General features: G+C 41.9%; 1 protein-coding gene across 1 annotated transcript in view; it reads left to right on the top strand.

Moving 5' to 3' along the window:
- The window catches only part of LOC143928225 (calcium-activated chloride channel regulator 1-like), a 71,736-nt gene that overhangs the window by 9,971 nt on the left and 34,047 nt on the right, over nt 1–27,718 (top strand). Inside the window, exons 3-7 of the mRNA XM_077452976.1 lie at nt 1,157–1,307; nt 15,417–15,525; nt 19,041–19,212; nt 22,781–23,002; nt 23,591–23,815. Coding sequence (XP_077309102.1) covers nt 1,157–1,307; nt 15,417–15,525; nt 19,041–19,212; nt 22,781–23,002; nt 23,591–23,815 — 879 coding nt within the window. The remainder of the gene's footprint in view (nt 1–1,156; nt 1,308–15,416; nt 15,526–19,040; nt 19,213–22,780; nt 23,003–23,590; nt 23,816–27,718) is intronic.

Below are 27,718 nucleotides of genomic sequence, written 5' to 3'. Positions count from 1 at the left end.
ATTTTCCTTGCATGCCCCCCTCGGATCTACAGCGACTGCACTTCCAAGTGCACTTTCAGTGCAAAGTGGATTTTCCTTTAGTAAATAACCCCCAGTGTGTAGTATTATCACTGATCACTGTATTCATGTCACTGGTGAAGCCAATGGCAGCTAGTCAGTCGCCCCACTCCCCAGCGTTAGTTAGTGTCAGATTGCCTGCCAAACTATCTCAGTCCCATTATAAGTTGCTGATCACTGCCATTAGTAGTATAAAAAAAAATATGCATAAAAATTCCAGTATATATATATATATATATATATATATATATATATATATATATATATACCACAGTTTATAAGCGATATCACGCAAATCAATTAATATAAACTTATTGTGATTTTTTTTTTACCAAAGTCATGTAGCAGAATATATTTTTGCCCAAAATGTATGAAAAAAATAGATTTTTTTATTGGATATGTTTTGCATCAGAAAGTTAAAAAATCTGTTTTCATTTATAAGACAAAACATGAAAAACCCATAAGTGATCAAATATCACCAAAACAAAAGCTCTATTTGTGTGAAAAAATAATTGTTTGGGCACAACATTGCATGGCCATGCAATTACCAGTTAAAGTAGTGTAGTGGTAAATAGCAAAAAATGTCCTGTTCATGAAAGGGGTAACAACTTCTGGAAGTAAAATTGGTTCAAGACATTTAATTACAGGAGTATGTGCTTTGTAATTGTCATATATATCTCTACCATGTTCATCACACTAAAGGCTCTGCATGAGCATCTTACTGTGTTCTAAAAAAGATTATTATTTTTTTTTAAAGTCTGTCAATCCAGTCCACTACTATTCACCATGCATGTGCTTCCCTGCTGCTCCTTTCCCCTGTGTAAGCTCCATTTCAGATCATTCACCCTGTTGATAATGTCATCACCTCCCTCCCGTGACAGTGCTCAGGCCTGATTATTGGCCTCATGCACTCCTTTACCTGGAAGCACCAGGTAGAGGTATTTTGCAGTTGCCCTGGTGGAGCAACCAAGTGGCAGGGAATTTTAGGGAGGATGGTGATAAATGGGTCAGGGGTAGGTTTTAAATAGGACAGAGCCTCTTCACATTTAACTTTTGCAGTTATGTAGAATATAACAATTGTCTTCTGTTCTTTCATTAGGCAGATATTATCATTGCATCATCGCATGTTAAGTATGGAAATGACCCATACACATTACAGTATGGACAATGTCGTGAAAAAGGCCGATATATTCATTTCACTCCTGACTTCTTGGTAGATGACAAAGTGATCTCTGTATATGGACCAAAAGGTAACAATACAATATTAATTTATCTATCACATTTACTTGCTGTGCAAGAAACTTTAAAGTGGTATTAAACTGAAAACCAAAAATGTAATATATTGCAGCTCACCAATCATGAGATGGGGTGGCTGCATTCATTTTCTTTTTTTCCCCCTGTTTTAACCTGGTGATCCAGCCAGTAACATGCACCATATATTAGCATGCCTACACTCTGGGTGAAGGTGAAGAAACAACAGAGACACTTTTGAATAGGAGCATGGTCAATATGGGGAGGGAGAATGTTAGTTGTACTAGCAGCTAACGCTATAAGCAACTACAACAGCAGTTTTTTTTTTTATCTTTTGGGACAAGGGTGTTTCAGCTGAAACTCTCTTCCATTCTTCCAGTATGGCAGGGTAAGTACAACTAATGCCTGGCACACACTAATAGCTGGGTTGAACGGGAAAAAAACAGACAGCTCAAATCAGAGCGACTGTACTAACAATCCGATGTTAGTGCAGCGATCTCCCCCCCCCCACACGCTGAGCTGTTGTGTTCTGTATGCCCCCCTTCCCCCTGCCAGAACACTCCGGTCAGTGCTCTCAGCCATTGGTTCTCCAGCATGCTCGCCCAACAGAGGTCAGCTTCTGTCAGACCAGCTGCCATACACACAGGCCAAATGTCAGACATTTTTTACTGAACCGGCCGATGTTGCCCAACATTCGGCCTGTGTGTACTTGGCTTAAGGGGCTGTCACCTATCCTCTTTTCAGAGATACCTTTATATTCAAAGAAACTGTAGAAGGGTAAACATAGTTGGGCTCTCTTGATAAGAGCCTGTGAAAGCCCCTTGGTTGTATTAATCCTCACACCAGAAGACTACGTGGGTGGGGTGGGGGTGGCAAGGATGGAGGAGGATTTCAGTTGAAAGAAGAGGTATTAGCACAAGCAACTCACCCTACTATTTGTAAGCTATGTCTCTTGTGCTCTTCTGTTCCCTTATCCTTTCTCTTCTTGATTTTAACTACATTTAGGCTTTCAAGTGTAAAAAACCTTATTTATTAATTTATTTCTTTTGGATAGATCGAAGAGGAATTAGAAAATCTGTCAGTTTTTATTGTTGTCTATGTCCCCATTAGGTAGATTCACCCTCTCTATTTGGCATGTTTAACATTATTAGTGAGAGGGAAAATGAAAGAAAATCTCAAATGTTGGGTTGTTGCCAGAACAGGAGTAAAGTGGAAATCTTGCAATAGGGACACTAGTTCTAGTGACTACCAGGGATTCCCTCACTTGTGAGATTTCCTCCCACTTCCTGTTTTGGTTAAGGGACATGAAGTTAAAGCTGGAATAAACCCGCTGACTTTTTTTTTTTTTTTTTACACCTGTAAGGGAAAGGGCATAATGAGCTAATATGCACCGCATACTAGCTTATTATGAAATACTTACCTTAGAATGAGGTGCCGGCATCTCACTCGGTCCACGCCAAGGGAGCTGACATGTTCCCTCGGCGTGTCTTCCGGGTATCGCGGCTCCGGCGCTGTGAGTGGCCGCAGCAGCGATGTTGTCACTCCCACGCATGCACACGGGAGTTTTCTTCCCGGCAGGGTCTGGCATCTGCCGTACTTTCAGCCGAGAATCCCCGGTGCGCATGTGCCGCTGAAGTCAGTGGCTCCTGGGGAATATCTCCTAAACCGTGCAGGTTTAGGAGATATTCTTTTTAGCTACAGGTAAGCCTTATTTTAGGCTTACCTGTAAGTCAATGTTAAAAATTTGGCTATACAATCGCTTTAAGGAAATTCTCCCCAATGGGACACACATAGACAAAATAAAAAATAATCAGATAGTGGTTAAAACTCTCCCTTACTCTTGCCAAATAAAAAAAGTTTGGCCTTTAGTTCTACTTTAACTAGTTGCCAACCACTCACTTTAGCTTTACTGCTACAGCGTGAGGCAGCTGTGTGGAATCACGTATGTATACATGATTCTGCTCTTCCGGGGAGGGGGCATGCACATGTCACCCACTTGTGCTGTGATTATTGACAGAACAAGCTGATCAGCAGGTGCCGGTGGCAGTGGGAATGTGCTGGGTTTGCTAGCACAAGGGACAGTACACACAAAAACACTAGTTAGGCATGCATTTAATCCTCTGATCGCCCTAGATGTTTAACCCCTTCCCAGCAGTGTCATTAGTACTGTGAGTGTGTATATCTTTAGCCCTGATCACTGTATTAGTGTCACTTGTTCCCACAAAGTGTCAGTTAGTGTCAGATTGTTTGCCGCAATATCACAGTCCCAAAAAATTTAAAATCCATTGTTTGTACCATAATTTGTAGACGTTATAACTTTTGTGCAAACCAATCAATATACACTTATTGGGATTTTGTTTACCAAAAATATGTAGCCAGGGGAGGGCTGGGCCAGGGGGCAAGGATGCAATTGCCCCCTGGGCTGCTCTGATATGTGGTGGCAAAGGCTGCTGTGTCGTCAGCTCAATACCACAACATGCACAGCTCTTGAGCTGGCCGAGTCCAGTACTGTGAGCCAGCGATGTCTTCATGTCAGGGCTGACAGTCTGTGTTACACAGCACAGCCCTGCCCAGCCCCTCCCTACTCCACACCATTGGCTGGCAGAGGCTGGACCTGCTCTCTGCTCAATCTGAGCAGTTGGCTGGAATCCAGTGAGGCTCCTGGGAGGCTGGGACCATCCAAGTAAGTGAGCTCCTCCTCTCTCCTCCTCTCTGCAGCCATAGAGTTTTTTTCTAGCAGCCTGTGCCAGTACCTTGCCCTCCTAGGGCTAGGTGGTATGATGTGAGCTCTCACTGACATGCTGCAGTGCTGGTGTACTTGCAGTCATCCTGCATGTTGCCCCTGGGACATAGAGGATGCACATTTTTACTGCATGTTCTGAAAGTGCACAAAACATCCTGCATGCTGCATGTTTGGTGCACTTTCAGAACATGCAGCAACAATGAGTAACCTAAAAGAAGTCTGAGGGGGTGTGACACCCGCCAGTACACCCGCACTGCAGCCAAACCGCAGCACACCAGTGTGAGCCTAAATGCTTGTATTCACTCAAAGTGAATTTCTACAGTGGAGCCCCCCTTTCAGAAGATTTGAGGATATTATTAAACCCAGAGACTGGTGGACTTAGGCCACAATAGACAGATTGAAGTTCAGCAGACATTTCAATCTATCTCTGTGCAGACTGGTTGTACAGAATTTGACTCCATCAACTGACAGTACAACCGACGTGTCTTTATGTTTTTTAGCGATCAGTGCTGGCTGCTATAGCTGCCAGCAGTGATCACTGTATTCTGATGGCTTGGAAACTTTCACCTCAGAGCACACACCGACACACGGCTCTTACGGAAGCTTGGTAATTCAAGTTCTGGGCTTCCCTAACATTACAGCCCTGTGGGGCTGTAACCAAGTCTGGGCAAGAGCTGGGATATGACATGACTTACCTCATATCCCTGCCAATCCTAAACCTGCTCCACTGCAGCACCAGGCCCACAATGCCCTTGATCTGGCCGGTGCTCCGGCATGCGCCTGCATGTGCATTTCTTACTATCCGCAATTGAGACAGGAGGAACCTGCACCCTGGTGAATCTGGTGTTCATGCCGGGGAGACAGCAGGACTTGCGTGTTTAGCCTGCTGCGCTCACTGTGACTCTCAGCTACTCTGCTTGCTTGGCTTGCCCAGTGGTGTGGTGCTCACTCACCAGAGAAGCTCCGGACTCCACAGGTAGTGCTTAGTATGGTGGCAGTGACAGCACAGTCTTTAGTCGTCATCTTCCTGCAGTCTCATTGGTCTGTGTACTGGGTGTGGGGAAGGGGCAAGCTCTTTTTCTCAGTCTCTCTGGGGGCAATCATGCAGTCTCTTTCTGAGAGACTGCTCCACTTCACAATGCCTGTACGGAGACTGATTGCTTCACAGTGCCTGCACAGAAAGTGACTGCTCTCTCTGTGCAGGCAGTGTGAAGCGAGGTCTGTGCAGGCAGTGTGAAGCGGGGTCTCTCTCTGTGCAGGCAGTGTGAAGCGGGGTCTCTCTCTGTGCAGGCAGTGTGAAGCGGGGTCTCTCTCTGTGCAGGCAGTGTGAAGCGGGGTCTCTCTCTGTGCAGGCAGTGTGAAGCGGGGTCTCTCTCTGTGCAGGCAGTGTGAAGCGGGGTCTCTCTCTGTGGAGGCAGTGTGAAGCGGGGTCTCTCTCTGTGGAGGCAGTGTGAAGCGGGGTCTCTCTCTGTGGAGGCAGTGTGAAGCGGGGTCTCTCTCTGTGGAGGCAGTGTGAAGCGGGGTCTCTCTCTGTGGAGGCAGTGTGAAGCGGGGTCTCTCTCTGTGGAGGCAGTGTGAAGCGGGGTCTCTCTCTGTGGAGGCAGTGTGAAGCAGGGTCTCTCTCTGTGCAGGCAGTGTGAAGCGGGGTCTCTCTCTGTGCAGGCAGTGTGAAGCGGGGTCTCTCTGTGTGCAGGCAGTGTGAAGCGGGGTCTCTCTCTGTGGAGGCAGTGTGAAGCGGGGTCTCTCTCTGTGGAGGCAGTGTGAAGCGGGGTCTCTCTCTGTGGAGGCAGTGTGAAGCGGGGTCTCTCTCTGTGGAGGCAGTGTGAAGCGGGGTCTCTCTCTGTGGAGGCAGTGTGAAGCGGGGTCTCTCTCTGTGGAGGCAGTGTGAAGCGGGGTCTCTCTCTGTGCAGGCAGTGTGAAGCGGGGTCTCTCTCTGTGCAGGCAGTGTGAAGCGGGGTCTCTCTCTGTGGAGGCAGTGTGAAGCGGGGTCTCTCTCTGCGGAGGCAGTGTGAAGCGGGGTCTCTCTCTGCGGAGGCAGTGTGAAGCGGGGTCTCTCTCTGCGGAGGCAGTGTGAAGCGGGGTCTCTCTCTGCGGAGGCAGTGTGAAGCGGGGTCTCTCTCTGTGGAGGCAGTGTGAAGCGGGGTCTCTCTCTGTGGAGGCAGTGTGAAGCGGGGTCTCTCTCTGTGGAGGCAGTGTGAAGCGGGGTCTCTCTCTGTGGAGGCAGTGTGAAGCGGGGTCTCTCTCTGTGGAGGCAGTGTGAAGCGGTCTCTCTCTCTTTGGGGCAATGTGGAGCAGTCTCCCTCACTCTGTATGGGGAATGTGGTGTAGATGGATGGTGAGCTGATTCAGTGGTTCAATGGGCCACTTGACTGGACTTGCCCCTCAGGCCTAAGGCTGCCAGCCCTCCCCTGTATGTAGCAGAAAACATATTGGCCTACATTTACGAAGAAATTCGATTTTAATTTATTTTATTGGATATGTTTTCTAGCAGAAAGTAAAAAATATATTTTTTATTTCAAAATTGATGGCTTTTTTTGTTTATAGTGCAAAAAAAAAACAGTGGTGATCAAATACCGCCAAAAGGAAGCTCTATTTGTGCGGAAAAATTACACATTTTATTTGGGTAGAGCATTGCATGACTGCGCAATTGTCAAGTAACGCAGTGCCGTATAGCAAAAAATGGCCTGGTGCTGGAGAGGGGTAAATCTTCTGCAGGTCAAGTGGTTGAAGAATATGTTACCGCAACATTTCATATTTCTGATATGTGGCTGTTGTACCATGTACTTGTGTTAAAAAGTATCATGTTTTCTTTGTATTGCTTCCTTTGTGTGAAATACCTGGTGATGATCATGCTATTTCATGCTGACCATGCTAAGCATGAGAGCCCATCCATTCTAGTCTGGTTAGTTTTCTTGCCATTTACTGGGAAGATCAGTAATGTGATCACTCATAAAAAAAGAAAAAAAAAGATATTTATAATTATATGTCTTTGCCTTTCGCAAGGGTTAAATATATACTTTAAGGCTGTAATCTAAGGTCCAATGTGCAATGCTTCCAAACTTTAGTCTGTAGCTACATTTAGTATGGAGCCTTTATATCACAGTCAGATTACTTGTTAGGCATTACTGGGTTTAACCACTTGCTGCCTATGGCAATTTTTTAATGTTTTGCACACATGTTAAAATCAGCATTTTTTGCTAGAAAATTACATAGAACCCCCAAACATTATATATTTTCTGAAAGCAGAGGCCCTGGAGAATAAAATGGTAGCTATTGACATTTTTTGTCACATGATATCTGTGCAGCCATTTGGCAAGTGCAAATTTTCCTGAAAAAATACACGCAAATAATTTTTAGTGCACAAAAATACAATGCGATCTATAAGTAAAAGCAGCACACTTTACACACATTTAACTCCTTGATCACCCTAAATGTTAACCCCTTCATAGCCAGTGTCATTAGTATAGAGACAGTGGCAGTTATTTACGAAAGGCAAATCCACTTTGCACTAGAAGTACACTTGGAATTGCAGTCGCTGTAGATCCGAGGGGAAGATCTCAAATGAGGGGAGGCTCTACTGATTTTATCATCCAATCATGTGTAAGCTAAAATGGTGTTTTTTATTTTGTCCCCCTCAGATCTACAGCGACTGCACTTGAAAGTGCAATAGATTGTTCCCTTTCTGGCACACTACAAACCATGCAAGCAACCAGTCTAGGGGTTGTCCTTTTAAAGTTTATTGCACATTCACTTTGATGGGGCTCAGGGAAGCTGTGGGATACTCCAGAACACTAAACATTGAGAGGACACTCTTTTCATTGCAGCTACTTCCTAATAAATCCCCTTCAGCAGTAGGACAAAACTGGACAGCACGGGAAGACCATAAATAATGCTCCAGGCCAGGCAAGCCTTTAGTATTAGCACACCAGGGGTTAACAGCAGCCATTGTCACTAGGATCCTTTACTGGGGTATGTACTCACAGTGTCCCTTGGACTTTATGCCTCCCTCCAGGGCTCAGGGAGGCAGTCTCCTTAGTGAATCTTCCAGACCTGATCCCCAGTGAAACTCTTAGCTTCAAAAGAGTTTGTAGCAGGATATGCCCCCCAGCTATGCACCATTGGGATATTGATGAGACAAGCAGACTCTTCAGTTGAACTGCCTAGAATGGCAGCAACACTTCTGGTGGGGAACCTCTCCTCCTGGGGAAGAACCCTGCTCTCTCAGGCTCCAAACTATTTATTCACTCCCTCATCCACCATCTGGGCATCCTCCTCCGGGATTGGCTGGATCTACATAAATATTCAGACTGCTTATTTGACTCTCCCACCTATTATATCCTGGAAATCTCTAGGAGATAGGGGGAATTAACCAAACCTGTAGCTTGCAGTACCCAGAGCAGCCTGAAGTAATCACAAGATACTGATTTCAGGAGACCCACAAAAACTAAATTTTGCTAACCTAACTAGCTGCCTTTTAGAAAGGGTGCAGCATAACAAGGCACATTACTTTTTCTATAGAAAAGGGATGTAATTGTTCATTAAAGGATAAGTTCACCTTTCTACAAAAAATAATAAATGCACATCTTTTTGTAGGTAAAAAAATGTGCATGTATTATTTCTTGTAGTAGGAGCCTGTAAAATCGTTGATGCCATGCAGGTCTCCTGTACTCTGTCAGTGTATCTGCTTGTCCAAGCATCCCGTATGGGGAAGCCGATACTTGCTGGCAGGAAGACTCAATGAATTACCACCACGCTCATTAGCATCATGGTAGGTCATTGCCGACAGACGCTAAAGATGTCCTTTGACAATTTTTTTGCTTTCCCCATGACTCCAAATCTGGAAACGTCAGTGCAGCACTGAATGAAAGCTTCAAAGGTCTGTCAGGACTCCAGAAACTCCCTTTTATATACATACACATGAATTATAAGAAAACAGATCACAGGTGAGGGTGGTTACCTTTAATAGCCATTCAAACCCTTTTGTGTCAACTTGTGTGCATGTTATCAGGCCAAAATCACCAGGGTATGTAAACTTTTGATCAGGGTCATTTGGGTAGTTTGTGTTGTCATTATGATTTAAAAAGAGTATACACAGCTGACTGATAATAAATGGCTTCAGCCAAACACTAACCAAGAGTGAAAGAAAAGTTTTTGTGTTATCATTCATATTCTCTGAAAAATGGGCAAGAAATCATAAATTCTGCCAGGGTATGTAAACTTATGAGCACAATGGTATATCTTAATTTCAAGGCTTGCAGCTGAAGAAAAAAAGGTCCTTAGCCCACTGGTACTTTTTTTTCTCATAAATTCTAGTGTGTTAATATGATATTTCCCTTTTAGCTCTGAGAACATTTTAGGAGTCCCTATAATTGCCCTGATCTGGCAAAATATCATCAATTTAAGTTATATAGAGCCAGTTAGCAATCCAAAAAAAATCTGACACCACTCCCACTAATGCAGCACAAAGGGGTTAATTAACTGACACTGATCATTAATGCATTAGTGGCCAATGGCAATACATGAACCCCCTCATGCTGTATACTACAAATATCATTGGTAAGTAAAGGGTAAGTTCACCTTTACAAAAAAATCTGTAAAGTGAACTTACACAGGACGCCCTCCTCACTCCCCCCCCCCCCCCCCCCCGGTACCGCTTGCTGGCCTGGAGCGTTACAATCACATCCCCACGGCTTAATCTCCAAAAGGCACCTCATCAGCAGGTACATTTAGGAGCATTCTAATTGGTCGGCTCCATCACATGGGAACCTGTGTAGCCATTCCTGTCACCGCAGGTGAAGAGGAGAGAAGTCCATGGGGATTTCAAATCCCGAACCCGTACAGTGGCGATACAGGGGTGGGGGGTTAGGAGGTGTTCCAGTGTAGGTCACAGAAAATCTGTAAGGTGAACTTACACTTTAACCACTTGCTGACCCGCCGCAGTACACATACTGCGATGGGGCTGCAGCTACATATATTGTATTGCTGTATTGTAGTGTTGTATTGTTTTAAGGTTTTAAGTGTTTTCTGGTTTTGAAAGGAGTCTTTCTTTATACCCGGGGGGGGGGCTCAATTTACCATCTTTGCCTTGGGCACCAGATGGCCTTGTCCCAGCACTGCCTCCAGGTCAGATCTTCTGTGGACTTCCTTCAACTGCTTTCAGGAACTCTGTACGTGGGTCCCTAGCTCTATCTGGAGCTGGGCCCCAGATGGTCTCTTCTAAATGTCAGCTATGTGCCCCAGAGGGCCACAGCCCTCTGTCTGGGTCTTCTCCCACAGGACAAGGACCCTGCTGTTCCAGGCCCAGGCCTATTTATACACACCTCAGCTCCCTACAGGCTGCTCTTCCTGACAGGAATTAGCTGAGGCTGTATGAATATTCAAGTATTAGTCTGCCTCTTCTACCCACTAAATTCTGGAACCTACCAGAAATCAGGGTAAAGCAATCAAGCCTGCAACCAGTAGAACCCAGAACACCCAAAAATGAAATTAGCTTCAAACCGTTAGCAACCTAGCTAGGGGGGTGCTACATAGGAATATAGTCAATTGGAAAAATACTGCATTATGTCCACTAGTTGGAAGTAATGATCATAGGAGATAGGTATTTTTTGTTTACAAAAATGATTTTTATTTGGCAGTATCCAAAAATACAACAAATAACATTACACTTTGAGAAAAAATCTATTTATTACTATTATACTATACTATTATTTTAAGTATTTATATAGTGCCAACAATGTACACAGCACTTTACATATATGTTGGACATTCACATTGGTCCCTGCCCTCAAAGAGCTTACAACCTACGGTCCCTAATGCCGCGTACACACGATCGGAATTCTCATCGGAAAAAGCTCTGATGGTTTTCCCGACGGAATTCCGCTCAAGCTGTCTTGCCTACACATGGTCACACTAAATTCTGATTGTTTATAATGCGGTGACGTACAATACGTACGACGGGACTAGAAAAAGGAAGTTCAATATCCAGTAGCCAATAGCTTTTGTCTTGTAGTTGAATCTGAGCATGTGTGATTTTTAGCATGTCGGAATTGCATACACACGATCGGAATTTCCGATTTTTTTCCATTGGGAAAATTGAGAACATGCTCTCAATTTTTGGCTGTCGGAAATTCGGACAGCTAAATTCTGATGGAGCATACACACAGTCACATTTTCCAAAGAAAAGCTCTCATCTGTCTTTTTCTGGCCGGAATTCCTTTCGTGTGTACGAAACATAACTCAAAATTCCTACATACACATACTAAGGCCAGTCAACCTACCAGCATGTCTGAAGTGTGGGGGGGAAATTCACGCAGGCTCAGGGAGAACATGCAATTTCCAGGTTGGTAGTGCAATGCTTGGGATTTGAGCTAAAAACCCTAGTGCTGCCAGGCAGAAGAGCTAACTATAGAATAGTACATTCAAGGAAATTATGTTCTATACTGCTTCTGGTTGAATGTCCCTAAGCCTATTTTCTCTTAGGAAAAAAATATAAAGAAATGTTGCTTTCACCCTGCGAAAGGCAACAAATAGAAACTGACATTTCAAACATATTACTAACATTATACAGGCATACCCCCCTTTTAAGTACACAATGGGGTTTATTTACTAAAGCTAGAAAGTGCAAAATCAGGTTATCTTCTGCATAGAAACCAATGAGCGTCTAACCCCAGATTGTTCAATTAATCTTTGGTAATAAAACCTGGAAGCTCACTGGTTTCTATGCAGAGGTGAGCCTGATTTTGCACTTTCTAGCTTTAGTAAATAAACCCATTGTGTACTTAAAAGTGGGGTATGCCTGTATAATTGCTCAAGACTATGCAAAAAAAAATGCACAGGGATTTTTTTATAAATAGATCCCAGTGGAACTATGAGTAAAATATAGAAACAACATATACGCTATATTGCAAAATGTATTGGGATGTCCTACCTTTACATGCACATAAACTTAATCCGTAGAGTTCAATATTGATTTGGCCCACACTTTGCAGCTATAACAGCTTCAACTCTTCTGGGAAGGCTGTCCACAAGGTGTAGGAGTGTGTCTATGGTAATATTTGACCATTCTTCCAGAAGCGCATTTGTGAAGTCAGGCACTGATGTTGGACGGAAAGGCCTGGTTCGCAGTCTCCACTCTAATTCACCCCAAAGGTGTTCCATCGGGTTGAGGTCAGGACTCTGTGCAGGCCGGTCAAGTTCCTCCACCCCAAACTCGCTCATCCACACTATATAGCCAAAAGTATTGGGCTACCCATCCAAATCATTTGGGGGCGGGAGGGGGGTTATGGTGTGGGGTTGTTTTTCAGGGCTTGGGCTTGGCCCCTAAGATCCAGTGAAGGGAAATCTTAAGGTGTTTTAGACAATCTCATGCTCCCAACTTTGTGGGAACAGTTTGGGGGTGGCCCCTTCCTGTTCCAACATGACTGCGCACCAGTGCACAAAGCAAGGTCCATAAAGACATGGACGAGAGAGTTTGGGATGGAGAAACTTAACTGGCCTGCACCTCAACCCAAATGAATTAAGGCAGAGATTGTGAGCCAGGCCTTCTTGTCCAACATCAGTGCCTGACCTCACAAATGCGCTTTTGGAAGAATGGTCAAACATTCCCATAGACACACTCCTAAACCTTGTGGATAGCCTTCCCAGAAGAGTTGAAGCTGTTATAGCTGCAAAGGGTGAGACAACTCAATATTGAACCCTACGGACTAAGACTTGGATGCCATTAAGGTTCATATGCGTGTAAGGCCAGGCTGTTACAGGGAAAGGGGGGGCTTTGTTAATACTCTTGCCTTCAGAGGAAGGCGGGGTCACCTGTTTACGTCACCGAGTAGCCCCGTCCTCAGCTATATAACAGCGGTCATTGAGAAGAAGCATCACTCGGCAGGAGCCTCCTATGGAGGCGGAGCTGTTGCGGCTTTTTTTTTTTCTTTTTTCAGCTCGTAGGGCAGCATAAGATGGTACTACATTGCGGGCCATTTTTTTTTTTTTTTTTTTTAATAAAGGACTTGTCCCAAAACGTCTCCTGTCTTTTTTGACACTTTTTTTTTAAAATGGTAGGGGTAGGGGTACAATGTACCCATTACCAATTCACATAGAGGGGGAGGCTGGGATCTGGGAGACCCCAAAGCATCCTCCCCATGTTGAGGGCATGTGGACTGGTACGGTTCAGGAGGAAGGGCGCTCTCTCTTCCCCCCTCTTTTTTTTTCTGCGGTCTGCCAGGTTGCGTGCTCGGATAAGGGTCTGGTATGGATTTTGGGGGGACCCCTGTGCCATTTTTATTGGCGCAGAGTTCCCCTTAAAATACATACCAGACCTAGAGGCATACTATAGGCAAACCCCAGGCATGATATTTAATGGAATATTTTATTGTTTCAATGGTTGTTAAGCATTATTAAAATCACTGCTCCCAAAAACACGTCAGTTTTTAAAACTTTTTTTTGCATTGATACATTTCTCCTGGGGAAGAACCTGGGTCCCCAAACAGTTTTTATGACAACAACTTGCATATAAGCCTTTAAAATTATCACTTTTGTTTTTGCATGTTAATGTCCCTTTAACGGGGTTCCACAGATTTCGAATTTACCACGAACACCGCATAATGTTCGTTGTTCGCCAAACGTCCGAACAACCAAAGTTTGGCCTGAACTTATGCTTGGGCTGAACCGTTCACCCATCCCTAGAAACCAGTACTGAGGGAAAAATAAAGGCTCTAGTGGCTGACCTTCTTTTGTAAATAGCAGTTTTCTGGCTGCTTATGGCTTCTATGCATTTAGAGTAACAGACCTGGAACAAGCATGCAGCCAGTGAGGTCAGAAATTTATGTGCAGGTCAGCGACCAAGTGAAGATATGGAAGTCACTCTATCAGAATGATGGCCAAGGAAACAGTCGTTTTAGCAGAAAGGTCAGGAAATGCAAACCAATATATCATCACTACAGGTTTCTTTTAACCTGAAAGGATGACTTTTTTTATTTGCATTTAATTTAATATTCCTCATACATTTGGGGGCATTTCTAACTTTAAGTGAGTGGAAATGCCACCTCAGATAGCTGGGAGTGGTATCAGACCAGTCCCATATCTTACCTTCTGCCTCCAGCTGACTCCTGCTCTGAAGCTCACTGGGGCAAGAGTGGGCTTAAAGAAATAGCTTGGAGTAAAGGGTAAGGTTTACCACCTGGTACACAAAGATAGACATGGTCACGCACTGTAAAAAATATTGTGCTGGGTCTACTCAAAAGAAATGAGGCAACTATTTGCATCAGCTTTTTAAATACTGTCAACTAATCTTTTTTTGTCTGACTTATTAGACTTTTAATGTTTTCAACTTTGTTGTTTTAAGTAAAGCCAACTATTTTTTTTTCAGTTTATAGACCATAGTGTTTTAAGTTAGGAATATATACCTTAACTTGTCTGGAACTTTAGTTTTAAGTAAAGCTACTGTAACTAAATGTTTCCAGTTTATAGACCATAGGTTCAAGTAAAACCAACTCAATTTTTCTAGTTTATAGAAAAGTTTAAGCTAGGAACACATATATTAACTTATTTATTTCAAGTACTTATATAGCGCTATCAATTTACGGAGCACTTTACATAAACATTGTACATTCACATCAGTCCCTGTCCTCAAGGAGCTTTCAGTCTAACCTAACTCACATGCATACATACACATACTAGAGGCCAATTTACACAGGAGTCAATTACCCTACCAGCATGTTTTCAGAGTGTGGGAGGAAACCTCCACAGGCTCAGGATAGAACAAGTAGTGTCGTGGTCAGGATTCAAACCAGTGACCCTTTTGCTGTTATGCAAAAGTGCAAACCACTACACCACTGTGTTTTAGTATATTAGTTACTTAGTTTAAGTGATATTAACTCATAACTTACTCAATTTTTTAAGTTTGTAAAACTTATTTTCCAAATGTATATGATATATGGTTAAATGTTTTTAGATAAATATAACAAATTAAATGTTTTAAAAAAAAAAAGGAATAGTCTCATGAAACAGGCTTTCAAAACAAATTAACATTTATTTTTTATAAAGTGTTACCAATGTAATATTATTAAAGCAGTATCAAATGTAAATGTAAACATAAAAAAATGCCTCTTTCTCATCTAACAAATCAAACCGAAACACACACTCATGTATATACAGTATATCTGAAAAGAACATAGAATACAGAATGTATTAACATTTTTTTAAGCATTTTAGGAAAATAATTTGCACTTTAACCACTTTAGAATTTGCCCCCCTTAATGAAGCCAACAGAATCATTTTTATCAGTGTGGGCACCCTAAAATAGTAGTTCCCATGTTTTTCTGTAAATTTTAAATAATGACGTTACCTTAACACTATTCTCTTGTGTTTGCAGGAAGAGTGTTTGTCCATGAATGGGCTCATTTAAGATGGGGTGTCTTTGATGAATACAATAATGATGTTCCTTTCTACATTTCAAGTGGTCTTACAATAGAAGCTACAAGGTAAATGTATGATATCCAATACATCAAATATATCATCCCCCATATCCCCATATATTTCTCTGAATGCTCATTGCTCACACACTGCATATTTTTAATATAAACCCAGTTTGAGATCCTTAGCAGCAGTTTTCTATTTTTAGGGATTTTGTGGAGCATTAATAACTTAAAGTTGCCTTAAAAAAAACTGTAGCAAAGTCTCTAGCCTCCTCCAGTCGAATGAGAACCTTCAGGGCCAAATATCCTTCTGTGTGACATCCTTCTGTATGTGGTGGGTTGTGAGGCATAGTGGGTGCAAGGTGGATAGAGTTATTGGACGCCAGACACTTCTTGGATGTAAAATAGGTTTCATTTCTCTTAACAGTCCTTTTTGTATTTTAAGGGGGGGGGGGGGAGGGTTAGGGCCAGGACAACCTTAGCAGTTAAAATTTCAATTGGCAGACTCTGAGACTAATAGTAGGACAGCCATACAGGGCAAGGCCCCCAGCAAGATGCCACATCTGCATGTGTAGGATTGCTGTCTCCTATGACAACAGTCTTAAACAGTTCCGAACACAAATCATTACAGTCTTCTTTGCTTCACTACAGCTTCTACTTGTAGTTCTTCAGCCCCTTGAGCTCCTGGTCTCTCACTGGACCCTCCGATTCACTGACTGTGAATCCCTGGAGCTCCTCATAGCTTTGTGATGGTATCTCCTTCAAGCATCACCCAGGCTTCCCTTCTGGGTCCCTAGCTTTGCACTCTAGATACTTCTCAAGGTTCACTCCTGCTAACCGGCTCGGTCCCTTGCTTTACTCACAAGGCTGCTCTGCAAGCGTCACCTCCATTAGTTAGGTCCCTGACTTGATCACCGCCCGTTCGGTGAGAATGCTGCTCTGGTATTTGATTCAGTTACTTACTGTGGTCCCTGGTACTTGGTCCCTTAGTTGTGGCAGCTTCCCTTCTACCTCAGATCACAACAGGTTCTCCAACTTGCATAACCTGTTGTTCCGGCCTTACCCGAATATATAGGTTCTCCTAGCAGGCAAAGGGATTCAAGAAAACCCCTGCCCATTGCTGAGACACTCCATATACCCATAACCTGACCTTGGGTTGCCTTTCTTATATCTAGTACCTCCAAGTACCTGGCCACCAAGTACAACTGACCAGGGTAACTGCTCCTGGCAAGTAAATTTGTGAGGAGCTCCCTGACTAAACCCCAGGGCACTACTGAAGTTTACTTTAAAGCTCAACTGGGAAACTTTAAAATTCTCCTTTGCACTGGGGCTGCACCCACACTGCATAAGTTAATTGCTCATTAAGCGACACAGAAATAAGATGTATTTACCCATTCCTTCATTCATGTTGCTACACTGGCCCCTGCAGTCATCTAGACCATGATAGGGTCTATAGCCCTGCATTGAATGTCATGACACTGAGGGACAGTCCACAGCTGGAGTATGAGGAGAACTGCCTGCCTTGGGAGCAGACAGTTGGGTAGGTAAACATGCTTTTCCTCTTTCCTAGACAAAACATGCAGTTGACTCTTGTAGTGTGCAGTGGGGGATGCAGCCCCATGGCAAATTGGCAATGTATAATTTTAAAGTTTCCCAAAGTTGGACTTTAACCAGTTCCCACCAAACCTATTACAATATGATGGCTGGGTGGGCCTCCCATTGATCCACAGTGCAGCAGCACGATCTGTCACCGGCTGCGTCCACCAGACACAGCCGTGGACTGATCAGAGTACCAGATCAATGATGGTATCATGTGAACGCCATGACCAATTACAGCAGGTCACATGACAGTTGTACACAAGGGATGGCTTCTTTTCATGCCATCCAATGTGTACATTTGTGTTGCTAGCTGTGATTGGTCAGTGTGATCACATAGTACAGACAGGGCCAATCACAGCCCATCTGTACCATGTGATTAGCTCTGGTCAATCACAATCAAAATCAAATCTAATCAAAACACAACAAATGAATGAGTTTCATTCAGTAAAATTATTGCTTATTGCAATGTAATGCACTGCTATAAGAAATCATAATGTATTAAAAAAAATACTGATCAACTACCTATATTACTAAGGTAACATTATATTGCTCTGGTCACAGTGTGTAAAAAAAAAGGAAAAAAAAAACAAAACAAAAAAATGTTTTGTTATTTTTTTTCATACTGTCACCAGTCAGTGTCCCTGATCACTATAACACCAGTTATATGACAATGCTGTACTGAAATGGTGACCATATGTAAAAAAAAAAATATATATATATATATATATATATATATATATATATATATATATATATATATATTATGACAACAAATTACAACTTCAGAAAACTCGCCATGCCTCTTCCTAAATACTTTGGACTGTTTACTTTATTTTTTTTAAATGGGTCATTTGGTGGATATTTGTACCGTTCTGGCGTTTTTGAGCCTCAAGAAATAACATAGGCCATCAGTACATCAGGATTGATCAATTTTCAGAAATTGACCATTGTTTTATAGACTCTAATAATATACATGGATTTGGGTTATTTTCACCAAAGAAATGTAGTAGGATACATGTTGACCTAAATTCATGAAGAACAAATATGGATTTGTAATATTTTATAACAGAAACTTAGAAAAATGCCTTTTTGTTTTCAACATTTTCAGTCTTTTTTTTGTTTATTTAGCAAAAAAGTAAAAAAAAAGTGGTGATTAAATACCACCAAAAGAAAGCTCTATTTGTTCAAACAAAAGGATACAAACTCCATTTATGTACAGTGTTGCATGACCGCGCAATTGTCATTTAAAGTGTGACAGCACTGAACGCTGAGAATTGGCCTGGGCAGGAAGGGGGGGTAAAAGTCACAGGGTTCTGTGAACAGGATATAGGGCAAAAAAGTGTATCACTTCAGTGGTGTAGTGGTTAGCACTCTCACCCAGCAGTAAAAAGGGTCACTGGTTCAAATCCCAACCATGACTCTACCTGCCTGGAGTTTGCATGTTCTCCTTGTGCCTGTGTGGGTTTCCTCTGGGTACTAAAGTTTCCTCCGACCTTCCAAAAACATGCTGGTAGGTTAATTGGCTTCTGTCCAAAATTGGCCCTAGTATATGAATGGGGACCTTGGATTGTGGGCTCCTTGAGGGTAGGGACTGATGTGAGTGTGCAATGTACAGGGATAGGGACAATTGTAGACACTCACTCAGGTTGAACCGGGTGGACTGGTGTCTTTATTCAACCTTACTAACTATGTAAGTCAAAAAGAAAGACTCATCTACTAATTCCTCCAAAGGTTATTGCTCACCAGTGTGAGAGGTCATTGAGGTGTGATTTCCCCCCCCAGGTTCCCATAAACAAGTGTGTCCTCACCAGCTGTCCCTATATATATATACCTCTAATGGGGTGTCCAGTCCTGCCACCGAAGTGGTAGCTGTGGTCATTGTCTTAAAAATTGCTTACTGTTAGAATGAACTGCCATTCTTCTCAAAAATGGCTCTGAGTTCAGTTCTTTACTTACACTAGAACTTATTATTTCTTTAACAGGTGTTCATTTGAACTTAAAGGTGTTTACAGGGAAGATACATGCACCAATAATGGCTGTAAATGCACCCCTCACAGAGATACTGGACTGTATGATGATGTCAACTGTGTTTTTCTACCTGATATAAGTCAAACTTCCCAAGACTCTATAATGTATTTACAGGCATTAAATGATGTAAGTATGTCATGACAACATATATAAAATGTAATAATCATTGGTGCCGCATATTAGTAGCTCTACCTTTTAATTTGTTATATACTATGACGTTTTTAGAAATAAGGTGGACAGACATGAGAAGATTGCCTGGGTTTGCCTTGAAGCCTAGGTTTTCCTCTATGGAATATAATGGAAAACATAGGAACAAGAGATTCTACCAACTGTATTATTGTTGTAAACACTTTGTTAAAAAGAACGCATTTTGCACTCACATTAAGCAGTAGGAAAGGCTGACATGTTGATAGATTTGCTAACAGAGTCCATTGGAACGAGCAATACCATGGCCAGTGGTATTGCTCTACAGTCCTTGACTTTCTTTGTCACAGTCCTAGGTGGATGATAATAGTGCCCCATGTACTGAACTCAGCAGCTTAGCTAACCAACAGAACCACTGATAATCACCGCCTTTCTGTGTATGTTGGTTGCTAGACAACTCATTTTTGAGGGTGCCACCCTTTTGTCATAAAGCCCAAGTATCACCTCTGTAGGATGTAGGTTCTTGTTATGTTATGTTATGTTATGCTGGAAGAAGGCCTTATACACAAATACTCATAATACTCATTTTAAATAATAAGTTATACATTGACCACAATGAAAGTGTTATTAATGTATACATTGTTAAAATATCACATTTAGTAAATCATTTTCTATTTGCTTGCTCACCTTCAGAAGGTTGATGTCATGTCAATTGGCTTCTTTGTGACTTCTCATATGCAAATACATATAATAATATATCTATTATGCCCATTCAGGTAGGTGGACTTACTAAAATAATTATTTTTATTATAAAAAACAAAGATTATTTTTAGTTTTGGACAGAATGGAGAAGAGTTAGAAATCCCCCCAATTCCACTTGAAGACCAGCCTTTTCTGGAACGTTTTGTTAACAAGTTAAAATTTGTATTTTTTGCTGGAAAATTACTTAGAACCCCCAAACATGATATATTTTTTATTACCAGAGATCGTAGAGAATAAAATGGTGATTGTTGCAATATGTTATTTTACACTTAATTTGCGCAGCGGTCTTTTAAACTTAATTTTTTGGGGGAAAAAACACTCTTTAATGAATTAAAAAAAAAAACTACTTCATTAACCCCATTTTTATGGTATAATGTGAAAGATGATGTTACGCCAAGTAAATAGATACCTAACATGTCATGCTTTAAAATTATGCACAATTTGGAATAGCAACAAACTACGGTACTTAATAATTTCCCTAAGTGACGCTTGAAAATTTTTTAGGTTACCTGTTTAGAGTTACAGAGGAGGTCTAGTGCTAGAATTATTGCTCTTGCTCTAACGATTGCGGTGATGGGTGGTTTAAACAGCGTTTAAATATGCAGGCGCAACTTACATATTGCGTTGCTTCTGCATGTGAGCACGGAGGGATGGGGTGCTTTAAATTGTTTTTAAATTCATTTTACTTTTAATTTTTTAATTGTACACTATCACCCTTTTTTTAGCCTGACAGGTCCACTTTATTGAGAGATTTGGGGTCAAAAAGATCCCAGATCTTTTACCTTTAAAAGCAAATGAAAAAAAAAAAAAAAATGACACTGACTTTGACGTTAAAAAAACAAACAATTTCTTTGTGCCAGAGAAGTGGAAGTGATTTCAGAGGTCACTCCAGTCCTCGAAGGGCATAGAGCCGAGTGGGGGCCATCTTGCCCTCACTCGACTTCCTGCCAAGCCATCAGTGGGATGGGGTCGCTTCCCGGAAAGGACCGGGAAGCTACCGGGATCACTTTTAGCAGACGTCAAATTGCCCAAAGAAAAAAATGATACCGGGGTTATGGCAGCTAGCTGCTGCCATAAGCCTGGTATTAAACATCAAAGTAATGACATATATATACTGTGGGTGGTCAGCAAGTGGACAGGAAATTAAATGAAATCACCCCATTTAGATAGAGAAAACAATAAAAACCTAAAAGAATTTCAAACCATTCCTAACTCTACAAAAAAAAAATTGTATGGTTGTTAAACCTTATTGTATGTCAAAATGAGTGCCAATGATGCTGTCTTTCACCTGAGTTTCATACAACCTTTACCAAAGATTTACATAATTTTAGGCTGAGTTTCAAGCAGAAAATGTGTGGCTCATGGATCTGTTACTGTGTTACAATATTGCAACAATCAATAACAACTAGTACGGAACAAAACGTACCCAGGTTTGGCTCAGGCTAGGTTTGCCAAACCTGACTGAAGTTTGGATGATGAAGCCAAACCCGATTAAAAATCAATAAGAGACAATTCTTTGAAATCAGTATTGGCCATTTTTCAGCCTAATAGACAAGACATTCCGAGACAAACAGTCGTGGGAGACTGGGCAGCACCATGTGGATCATGAACCAAAGCAAAAACATTTAAAAAAAATCATGTTGGTGGGGAGCAACAAATTTATTAAAACTTTGTGCATTAAAAATTCACAATTCCTGCAAATAACATGGCTGGGGAAGATGCCCTTAAGCGGTTTGTGAATTGACACGTCTGTATGATATATACAACTTACTTCAGCAACACCAACATTTACAAAAGAAAAAATGTTGTTTAAATTGACAGTAAATGACAAAGGATTCACCTCTATACCAAATGTTCTAGATGAGGGTCTGCTATAGATGTTAATGGGGGTTCATACACAAACAAACAGTGTGAAATTCCCCCAAAAAGTATATACCTGAGCCTTATCCATGATAGGGGTCTGGCATGGATAAAAAAAAAAAAAAAATAAAAAATTGTGTGGGGTTTCCCCCAAATTCCATGGGTTTTAAGGGGAGGAGTGTGCAGCTCCTTCCCTACTGAACGATAACAGGCCACATCCCTCGATATAGCCCTTAAAATAGGGAGGTAAGGGTAGTTTGCCAGGGGGGCCCCCCAGGCAAAGCACCTCATCCCAATGTTGATGAGGACAAGGGCCCCACAACCCTTGGGGGAATTTAGAAGCCTTCTTTAAAAATAAGAGGGCCCTAGATACTCCCCCTCCCCACCACGTGAATAAATAAGGGGTACAAAGTACCCCTACTCATAGTCCTTAATTTAAAAATGTAAAAAACAAAACAAAATGTCCCATGATGTAAATTTATCTATCATCAATCGTATCATCACACAATCCAGATCCTTGTCAATCAAGAGGAACGACACCTGACACGCAGAAGGAAAAAACTTGCCACCATGTCTGATCCCATCATGAAAGCTCTTGATCTCTCCAGCAGAATGTAAACAAAGGGGTTTCTAGGGTGACATCAATGATCAAATATAGACATGACTATATTTGGTTAATGACATCACAGAGCATCCCTAGAACCACATTTAGTTTGGCCATTCGTGGAATCTCCCAACCAGCAAAAATCAGTGGGATTGGACTGAACCTGAAGCTGCTCGTCCAGATTGATAACCACTCATGACAGCTAAAAACTGCTGGGGAACTCGTATTTGTTAAAAACCACATCAGATATTTTCTTTGGATGCAAAAATGTTATAATAAGGATCCAGTTTTAATACTAATATATTATCATATCTTTTTTTGTAGGTAACTGCATTCTGTGATGCTACTAACCATAACGTGGAGGCACCAAATTTACAGAACAGGATGTGCAACTATCGCAGTACATGGGATGTGATCAAGGACTCCACTGATATACTTTCCACCCCACAAACAACTGCCCCAATTCCTGAACCCACCTTCTCATTGCTGCAGGCATCAGACAGAGTGGTGACTTTAGTACTTGATGTCTCAGGAAGCATGGGTGGTGTAAGCAGTTTGTATTTAAATTAGGATAATCTGTGTACATTTGGATTTTTGGATTTTTAAACTGTTGCCATAAAATAAATATAGAATGTAGAAAGTGAACATAGTTTGGAATGACTTCTCCAGAGCCTCTCCCATCCTCTGGAACTCACTACCTCAATCTGTCTAGCTATCTCCTACTCTGGCTGCCTTTAGGCGATCTCTAAAAACTCACCTTTTCAGGGAACTAATCTTTTATCACTTTCATTGCCTCATCCCCCACAGTTATAACCTTTTGTACTACTTGTCCCATCCGCTTGGATTGCAAGCTCTCATGTGCAGGGCCTTCTTAACCCTCTTGTATTTTATTGTAATGTATCTGTACTGTCTCCCTTTTATATTGTAAATAACTGTGTAAACTGTTGGCGCAATATAAATCCTGTATAATAATAATGATTTTGCTTTACATTACTGGAGCCTTAGGGTTGATTTCCCTCACAAACAGTATGTTGGAGAGATAGTCAACTTGGCTGCAGTGTATGTATGTGTGCTTCTGTGCCAAAGGTAGGAAGAAACATGGATATTGGATTAACCCCAATTTATCAATTACAGTATAATCGCATTCAGAGGCTGTACCAGGCTGCAGAAGTTTTTCTCATTCAGATCGTAGAAGATGGATCACGTGTTGGAATTGTTTCATTTTCGAGCTCCGCTACAACACTTTCTCCATTAGTTCATGTTTTCAGTGAACAGCATCGACAACAACTTAAAGGACTTCTTCCCCGAATAGCAAGCGGAGGAACAAATATTTGTGCTGGACTTATGAGGGGAATTGATGTAAGTTATTGTTAAAAAAGTTGTCAAGTCCTTGCAAAGTTGTAATAGTCAGGAACATATGTAAAACATTCAAATCCTTGCAAGCCCATACATACAGTATCTCACAAAAGTGAGTACACCATTCACATTTTTGTAAATATTTTATTATATCTTTTTATGTGACTACGCTGAAGAAATTACACTTTGCTACAATGTAAATTAGTGAGTGTACAGCTTGTATAGCAGTGTAAATTTGCTGTCCCATCAAAATAACTCAACTCATAGCAATTAATGTCTAAACCACTGGCAACAAAAATGAGTACAAATTGGGCCAAATTAGCCATTTTCCCTGCCCAGTGTCATGTGACTGATTAGTGTTACAAGGTCTCAGGTGCGAATGGGGAGCAGAGGTGATAAATTTGGTGTTATCACTCTCACTCTCTCATACTGGTCACTGGAAGTTTAACATGGCACCTCATGGCAAAGAACTCTCTAAGGATCTGAAAAAAATAATTGTTGCTCTACATAAAGATGGCCTAGGCTATAAGAAGTTTGCCAAGACCCTGAAACTGAGCTGCAGCATGGTGGCCAAGACCATTCAGTGGTTTAACAGGATGGGTTCCACTCAGAACAGGCCTTGCCATGGTCGACCAAAGAAGTTGAGTGCACGTACTCAGCACCATATCCAAAGGTTGTCTGGGAAATAGACATATGAGTGCTGCCAGTATTGCTGCAGAGGTTGAAGGGGTGGGGGGGTCAGCCTGTCAGTGCTCGGACCATATGCCTCACGCTGCATCAAATTGGTTTGCATGGCTGTTGTCCCAGAAGGAAGCCTTTTCTAAAGATGATGCCCAAGAAAGCCCACAAACAGTTTGCTGAAGACCATCAGACTAAGGGCATGGATTACTGGAACCATGTCCGGTGTTCTGATGAGACCAAGATAAACTAATTTGGTTCAGATGGTGTTAAGCGTGTGTGGCGGCAACCAGGTGAGGAGTACAAAGACAAGTGTGTCTTGTCTACAGTCAAGAACGATGGTGGGAGTTTCATGGTCGGGGGCTGCATGAGTGCTGCCGGTACTGGGGAGCTGTAGTTCATTGAGGGAACTATGAATGCCAATATGTACTGTGACATACTGAAGCAGAGCATGATCCCCTCTCTTCGGAGACTAGGCCATAGGGCAGTATTCCAAAATGATAACAACCCCAACACACCTCCAAGATGACCACTGCCTTGCTAAATAAGCTGAGGGTAAAGGGGATGGGCTGGCCAAGCATGTCTCCGCACTTAAACTTTATTGAGCATCTGTGGGGCACTCTCAAATGGAAGATGGAGGAGTGCAAGGTCTCTAACATCAACCAGTTCCGTAATGTCGTCATGGAGGAGTGAAAGAGGACTCCATGGCAACCTTTGAAGCTCTGGTGAACTCCATGCCCAAGATGGTTAAGGCAGTTCTGGAAAATAATGGTGGCCACACAAAATATTGACACATTGGGCCCAATTTGGTCATTCTTACATAGGGGTGTACTCACTTTTGTTGCCAGCGGTTTAGACATTAATAACTGTGTGTTGAGTTATTTTGAGGGGACAGCAAATTTACACTGGTATACAAGCTGTACACTTATTACTTTACATTGTAGCAAAGTGTAATTTATTCAGTGTTGTCACATGAAAAGCTATAATAAAATATTTACAAAAATTTGATGCGTGTACTCACTTTTGTAAGATATTGTATACCCAGTGAATTGACTAGCCTCAGGTGATGCACAGATCTTTGCTTCTCAATCTCTACATCCATTCAACGTGCAGAAATTATACAGCTTGTCTGACCTTCCAGAAATAAGGGAGCTGAAATTACACTCTGCAGAGCTCAATGAGAAGAGGTGAGAACTGATTGGAAGGAAGGGAACCACCCCCTTCTCTTGGTGTCAGGAAAACTTGTCAGAAGTGACTCAGATTTAGACAGTAGGTGAATTTCGGTAGCAGACAGAAATGACATTTAGTGCTCTGGAGTGATTCAAGTACACATTATAGAGGGATGTGTGGTTCATATTTCCTGTCAGAGGTTTATAACCACTTAATAAAAGCACGATAGTCTTGGCTGGCTAAAGTGCTGTTATAATTGATGGCTGGGTTGTTAGCATTCCCAAACCACAGCATAGGAACTAGCTGCGTGGATTTTGTATGTCTTCTCTTTGTGTGGGTTTCTGTTTGGTGTTCTGGTTAGTACATACAGTATTAGTAGTTCATAAGACTACATTTTTTGAGATTGGAACAAGGGGCACCAATTAGCAAAAGTATGTAGGCATAGGGCACACCCCCTGCCATGCCCCCTTAAAAAGGAGAATTATACAAAAAAAAGATTAGTTAAACCTACGAGTGTTGTTTTTACCACTACTATTCCTTAATACTGGCTTTTAAAATTTACAAATGCAGTAATTTAGAAATTGAATGTAAGATTTAGCACTGGGAAACACGTTTTGAAAGATAAGTAGCGCAGTTTTATATACATATATAAATTAGATCAGATGAGGGACAAATGAGGAGGAAAGAGGCACAGAGAGACTTTGTTCCAAATCAGGGACAGTCCCTCGTAATCAGGGACAAGTGGGAGCTATGGTAGTTAGTTGTCATTTGACTAAACTGACTCTAGAGAGCATGGCTACTAGACTGTAATCTTATTTGGGGGCATGTGCTGATGAAAATGTTTCTATGCTCTCTGTAAATCACTCTATTAAATGTTGGTGCCATATAAATTCAGTGTAAAATACATATACAAGCTTCTTGATAGGAAACGTGTGTATATGGATTAATATTGGAAAGCTCAATCGGTAACCTAAAAACAATACCCAGTCCACTCACATTTAAAACACGTTGTATCAAACATTGTGCTGTATAGCTTATGACATAATCGAATGATTCCCTTGAGTCTCACCACCTCCACGCTGGCTGAAGACTATCCAGGGAAATGCCAAAAACACTCTCATAATGTTAATGCGATGATTCTGGTTGGCGTCCTGTCACACCATTACATACATTTCATTCCTTTCGACTTCGTCACAGTGTGGCTTTTCCCTGGATAGTAGTCAGCCAGCGTGGAGGTGGTGAGACTGAATGGGGATCAGATCAAGTCATGAGTTTCCACCTGATTGGAGCGGGTCTGACGTGACACTACGGTGGTAGATATTTACAGTGTTTTTTCTTAATTAGGACATCACTGGGAATATCATCAATTTTTTTTTATTTTGTATAAAAAGGACTGCTATGGGACTCTTGTTTTGCTTTTTATGACATTTTAATTTTATTATCTTTTATTGTTTATATTATTTCACGTGAAATATTATATATATTCCATCATTACATTTTGGTATTGAACACTGAATTAATTACGTGTTATTGTTGCGCTACTGTCTATTTTACTATATATGCACTTTGATATATATATTTAATTTTCACTGGTTTTGGTGTGTATTATTTTAATTAAAAATGAAAAGACTTTCAATTACTTTAATTAGTTGTAGCTTGAGAAACTCTAGCCTACCTGTTAACAGCCCTCTGCTGTTCCAAATCTGTTAATTAAAGGCACAGATATAGGGCTCCTTCACATGGACGTGTCCATGTACGGAGCCCGCTCTGCTAAGCAGGGGATCGCTTCGTTGATCCCAGCTGAGCTGACAGGTCTGTCTCTGGACACTTTGCAGGGACAGACCTGTCAGAGTGCTGCTCTCCCCTATGGGGGATCGGATGGGGACGGACTGCAGAGTCCGTCGTCACCCGATCCAATCCTCAGATGGATAGAAAAGTAGGTTTTTCCTCCATCACACTTTTTTGGATCAGAGCGGATTGGATGTCAGCGATGACATCCGAAACTCCATAGAGGTCTATGGAGCATCCGTTCAGGTCCGCCTAAAAAACTGGCAAACC

The sequence above is a fragment of the Lithobates pipiens genome, unplaced genomic scaffold, assembly GCF_037356315.1.
Source record: "Lithobates pipiens isolate NorthernLeopardFrog02 unplaced genomic scaffold, aLitPip1_a1.2 Scaffold_23, whole genome shotgun sequence".
Classification (NCBI taxonomy): Eukaryota; Metazoa; Chordata; class Amphibia; order Anura; family Ranidae; genus Lithobates; species Lithobates pipiens.
The sequence above is the reverse complement of the archived record's forward strand: the minus strand, read 5'-3'. Positions and strand labels throughout refer to the sequence as shown.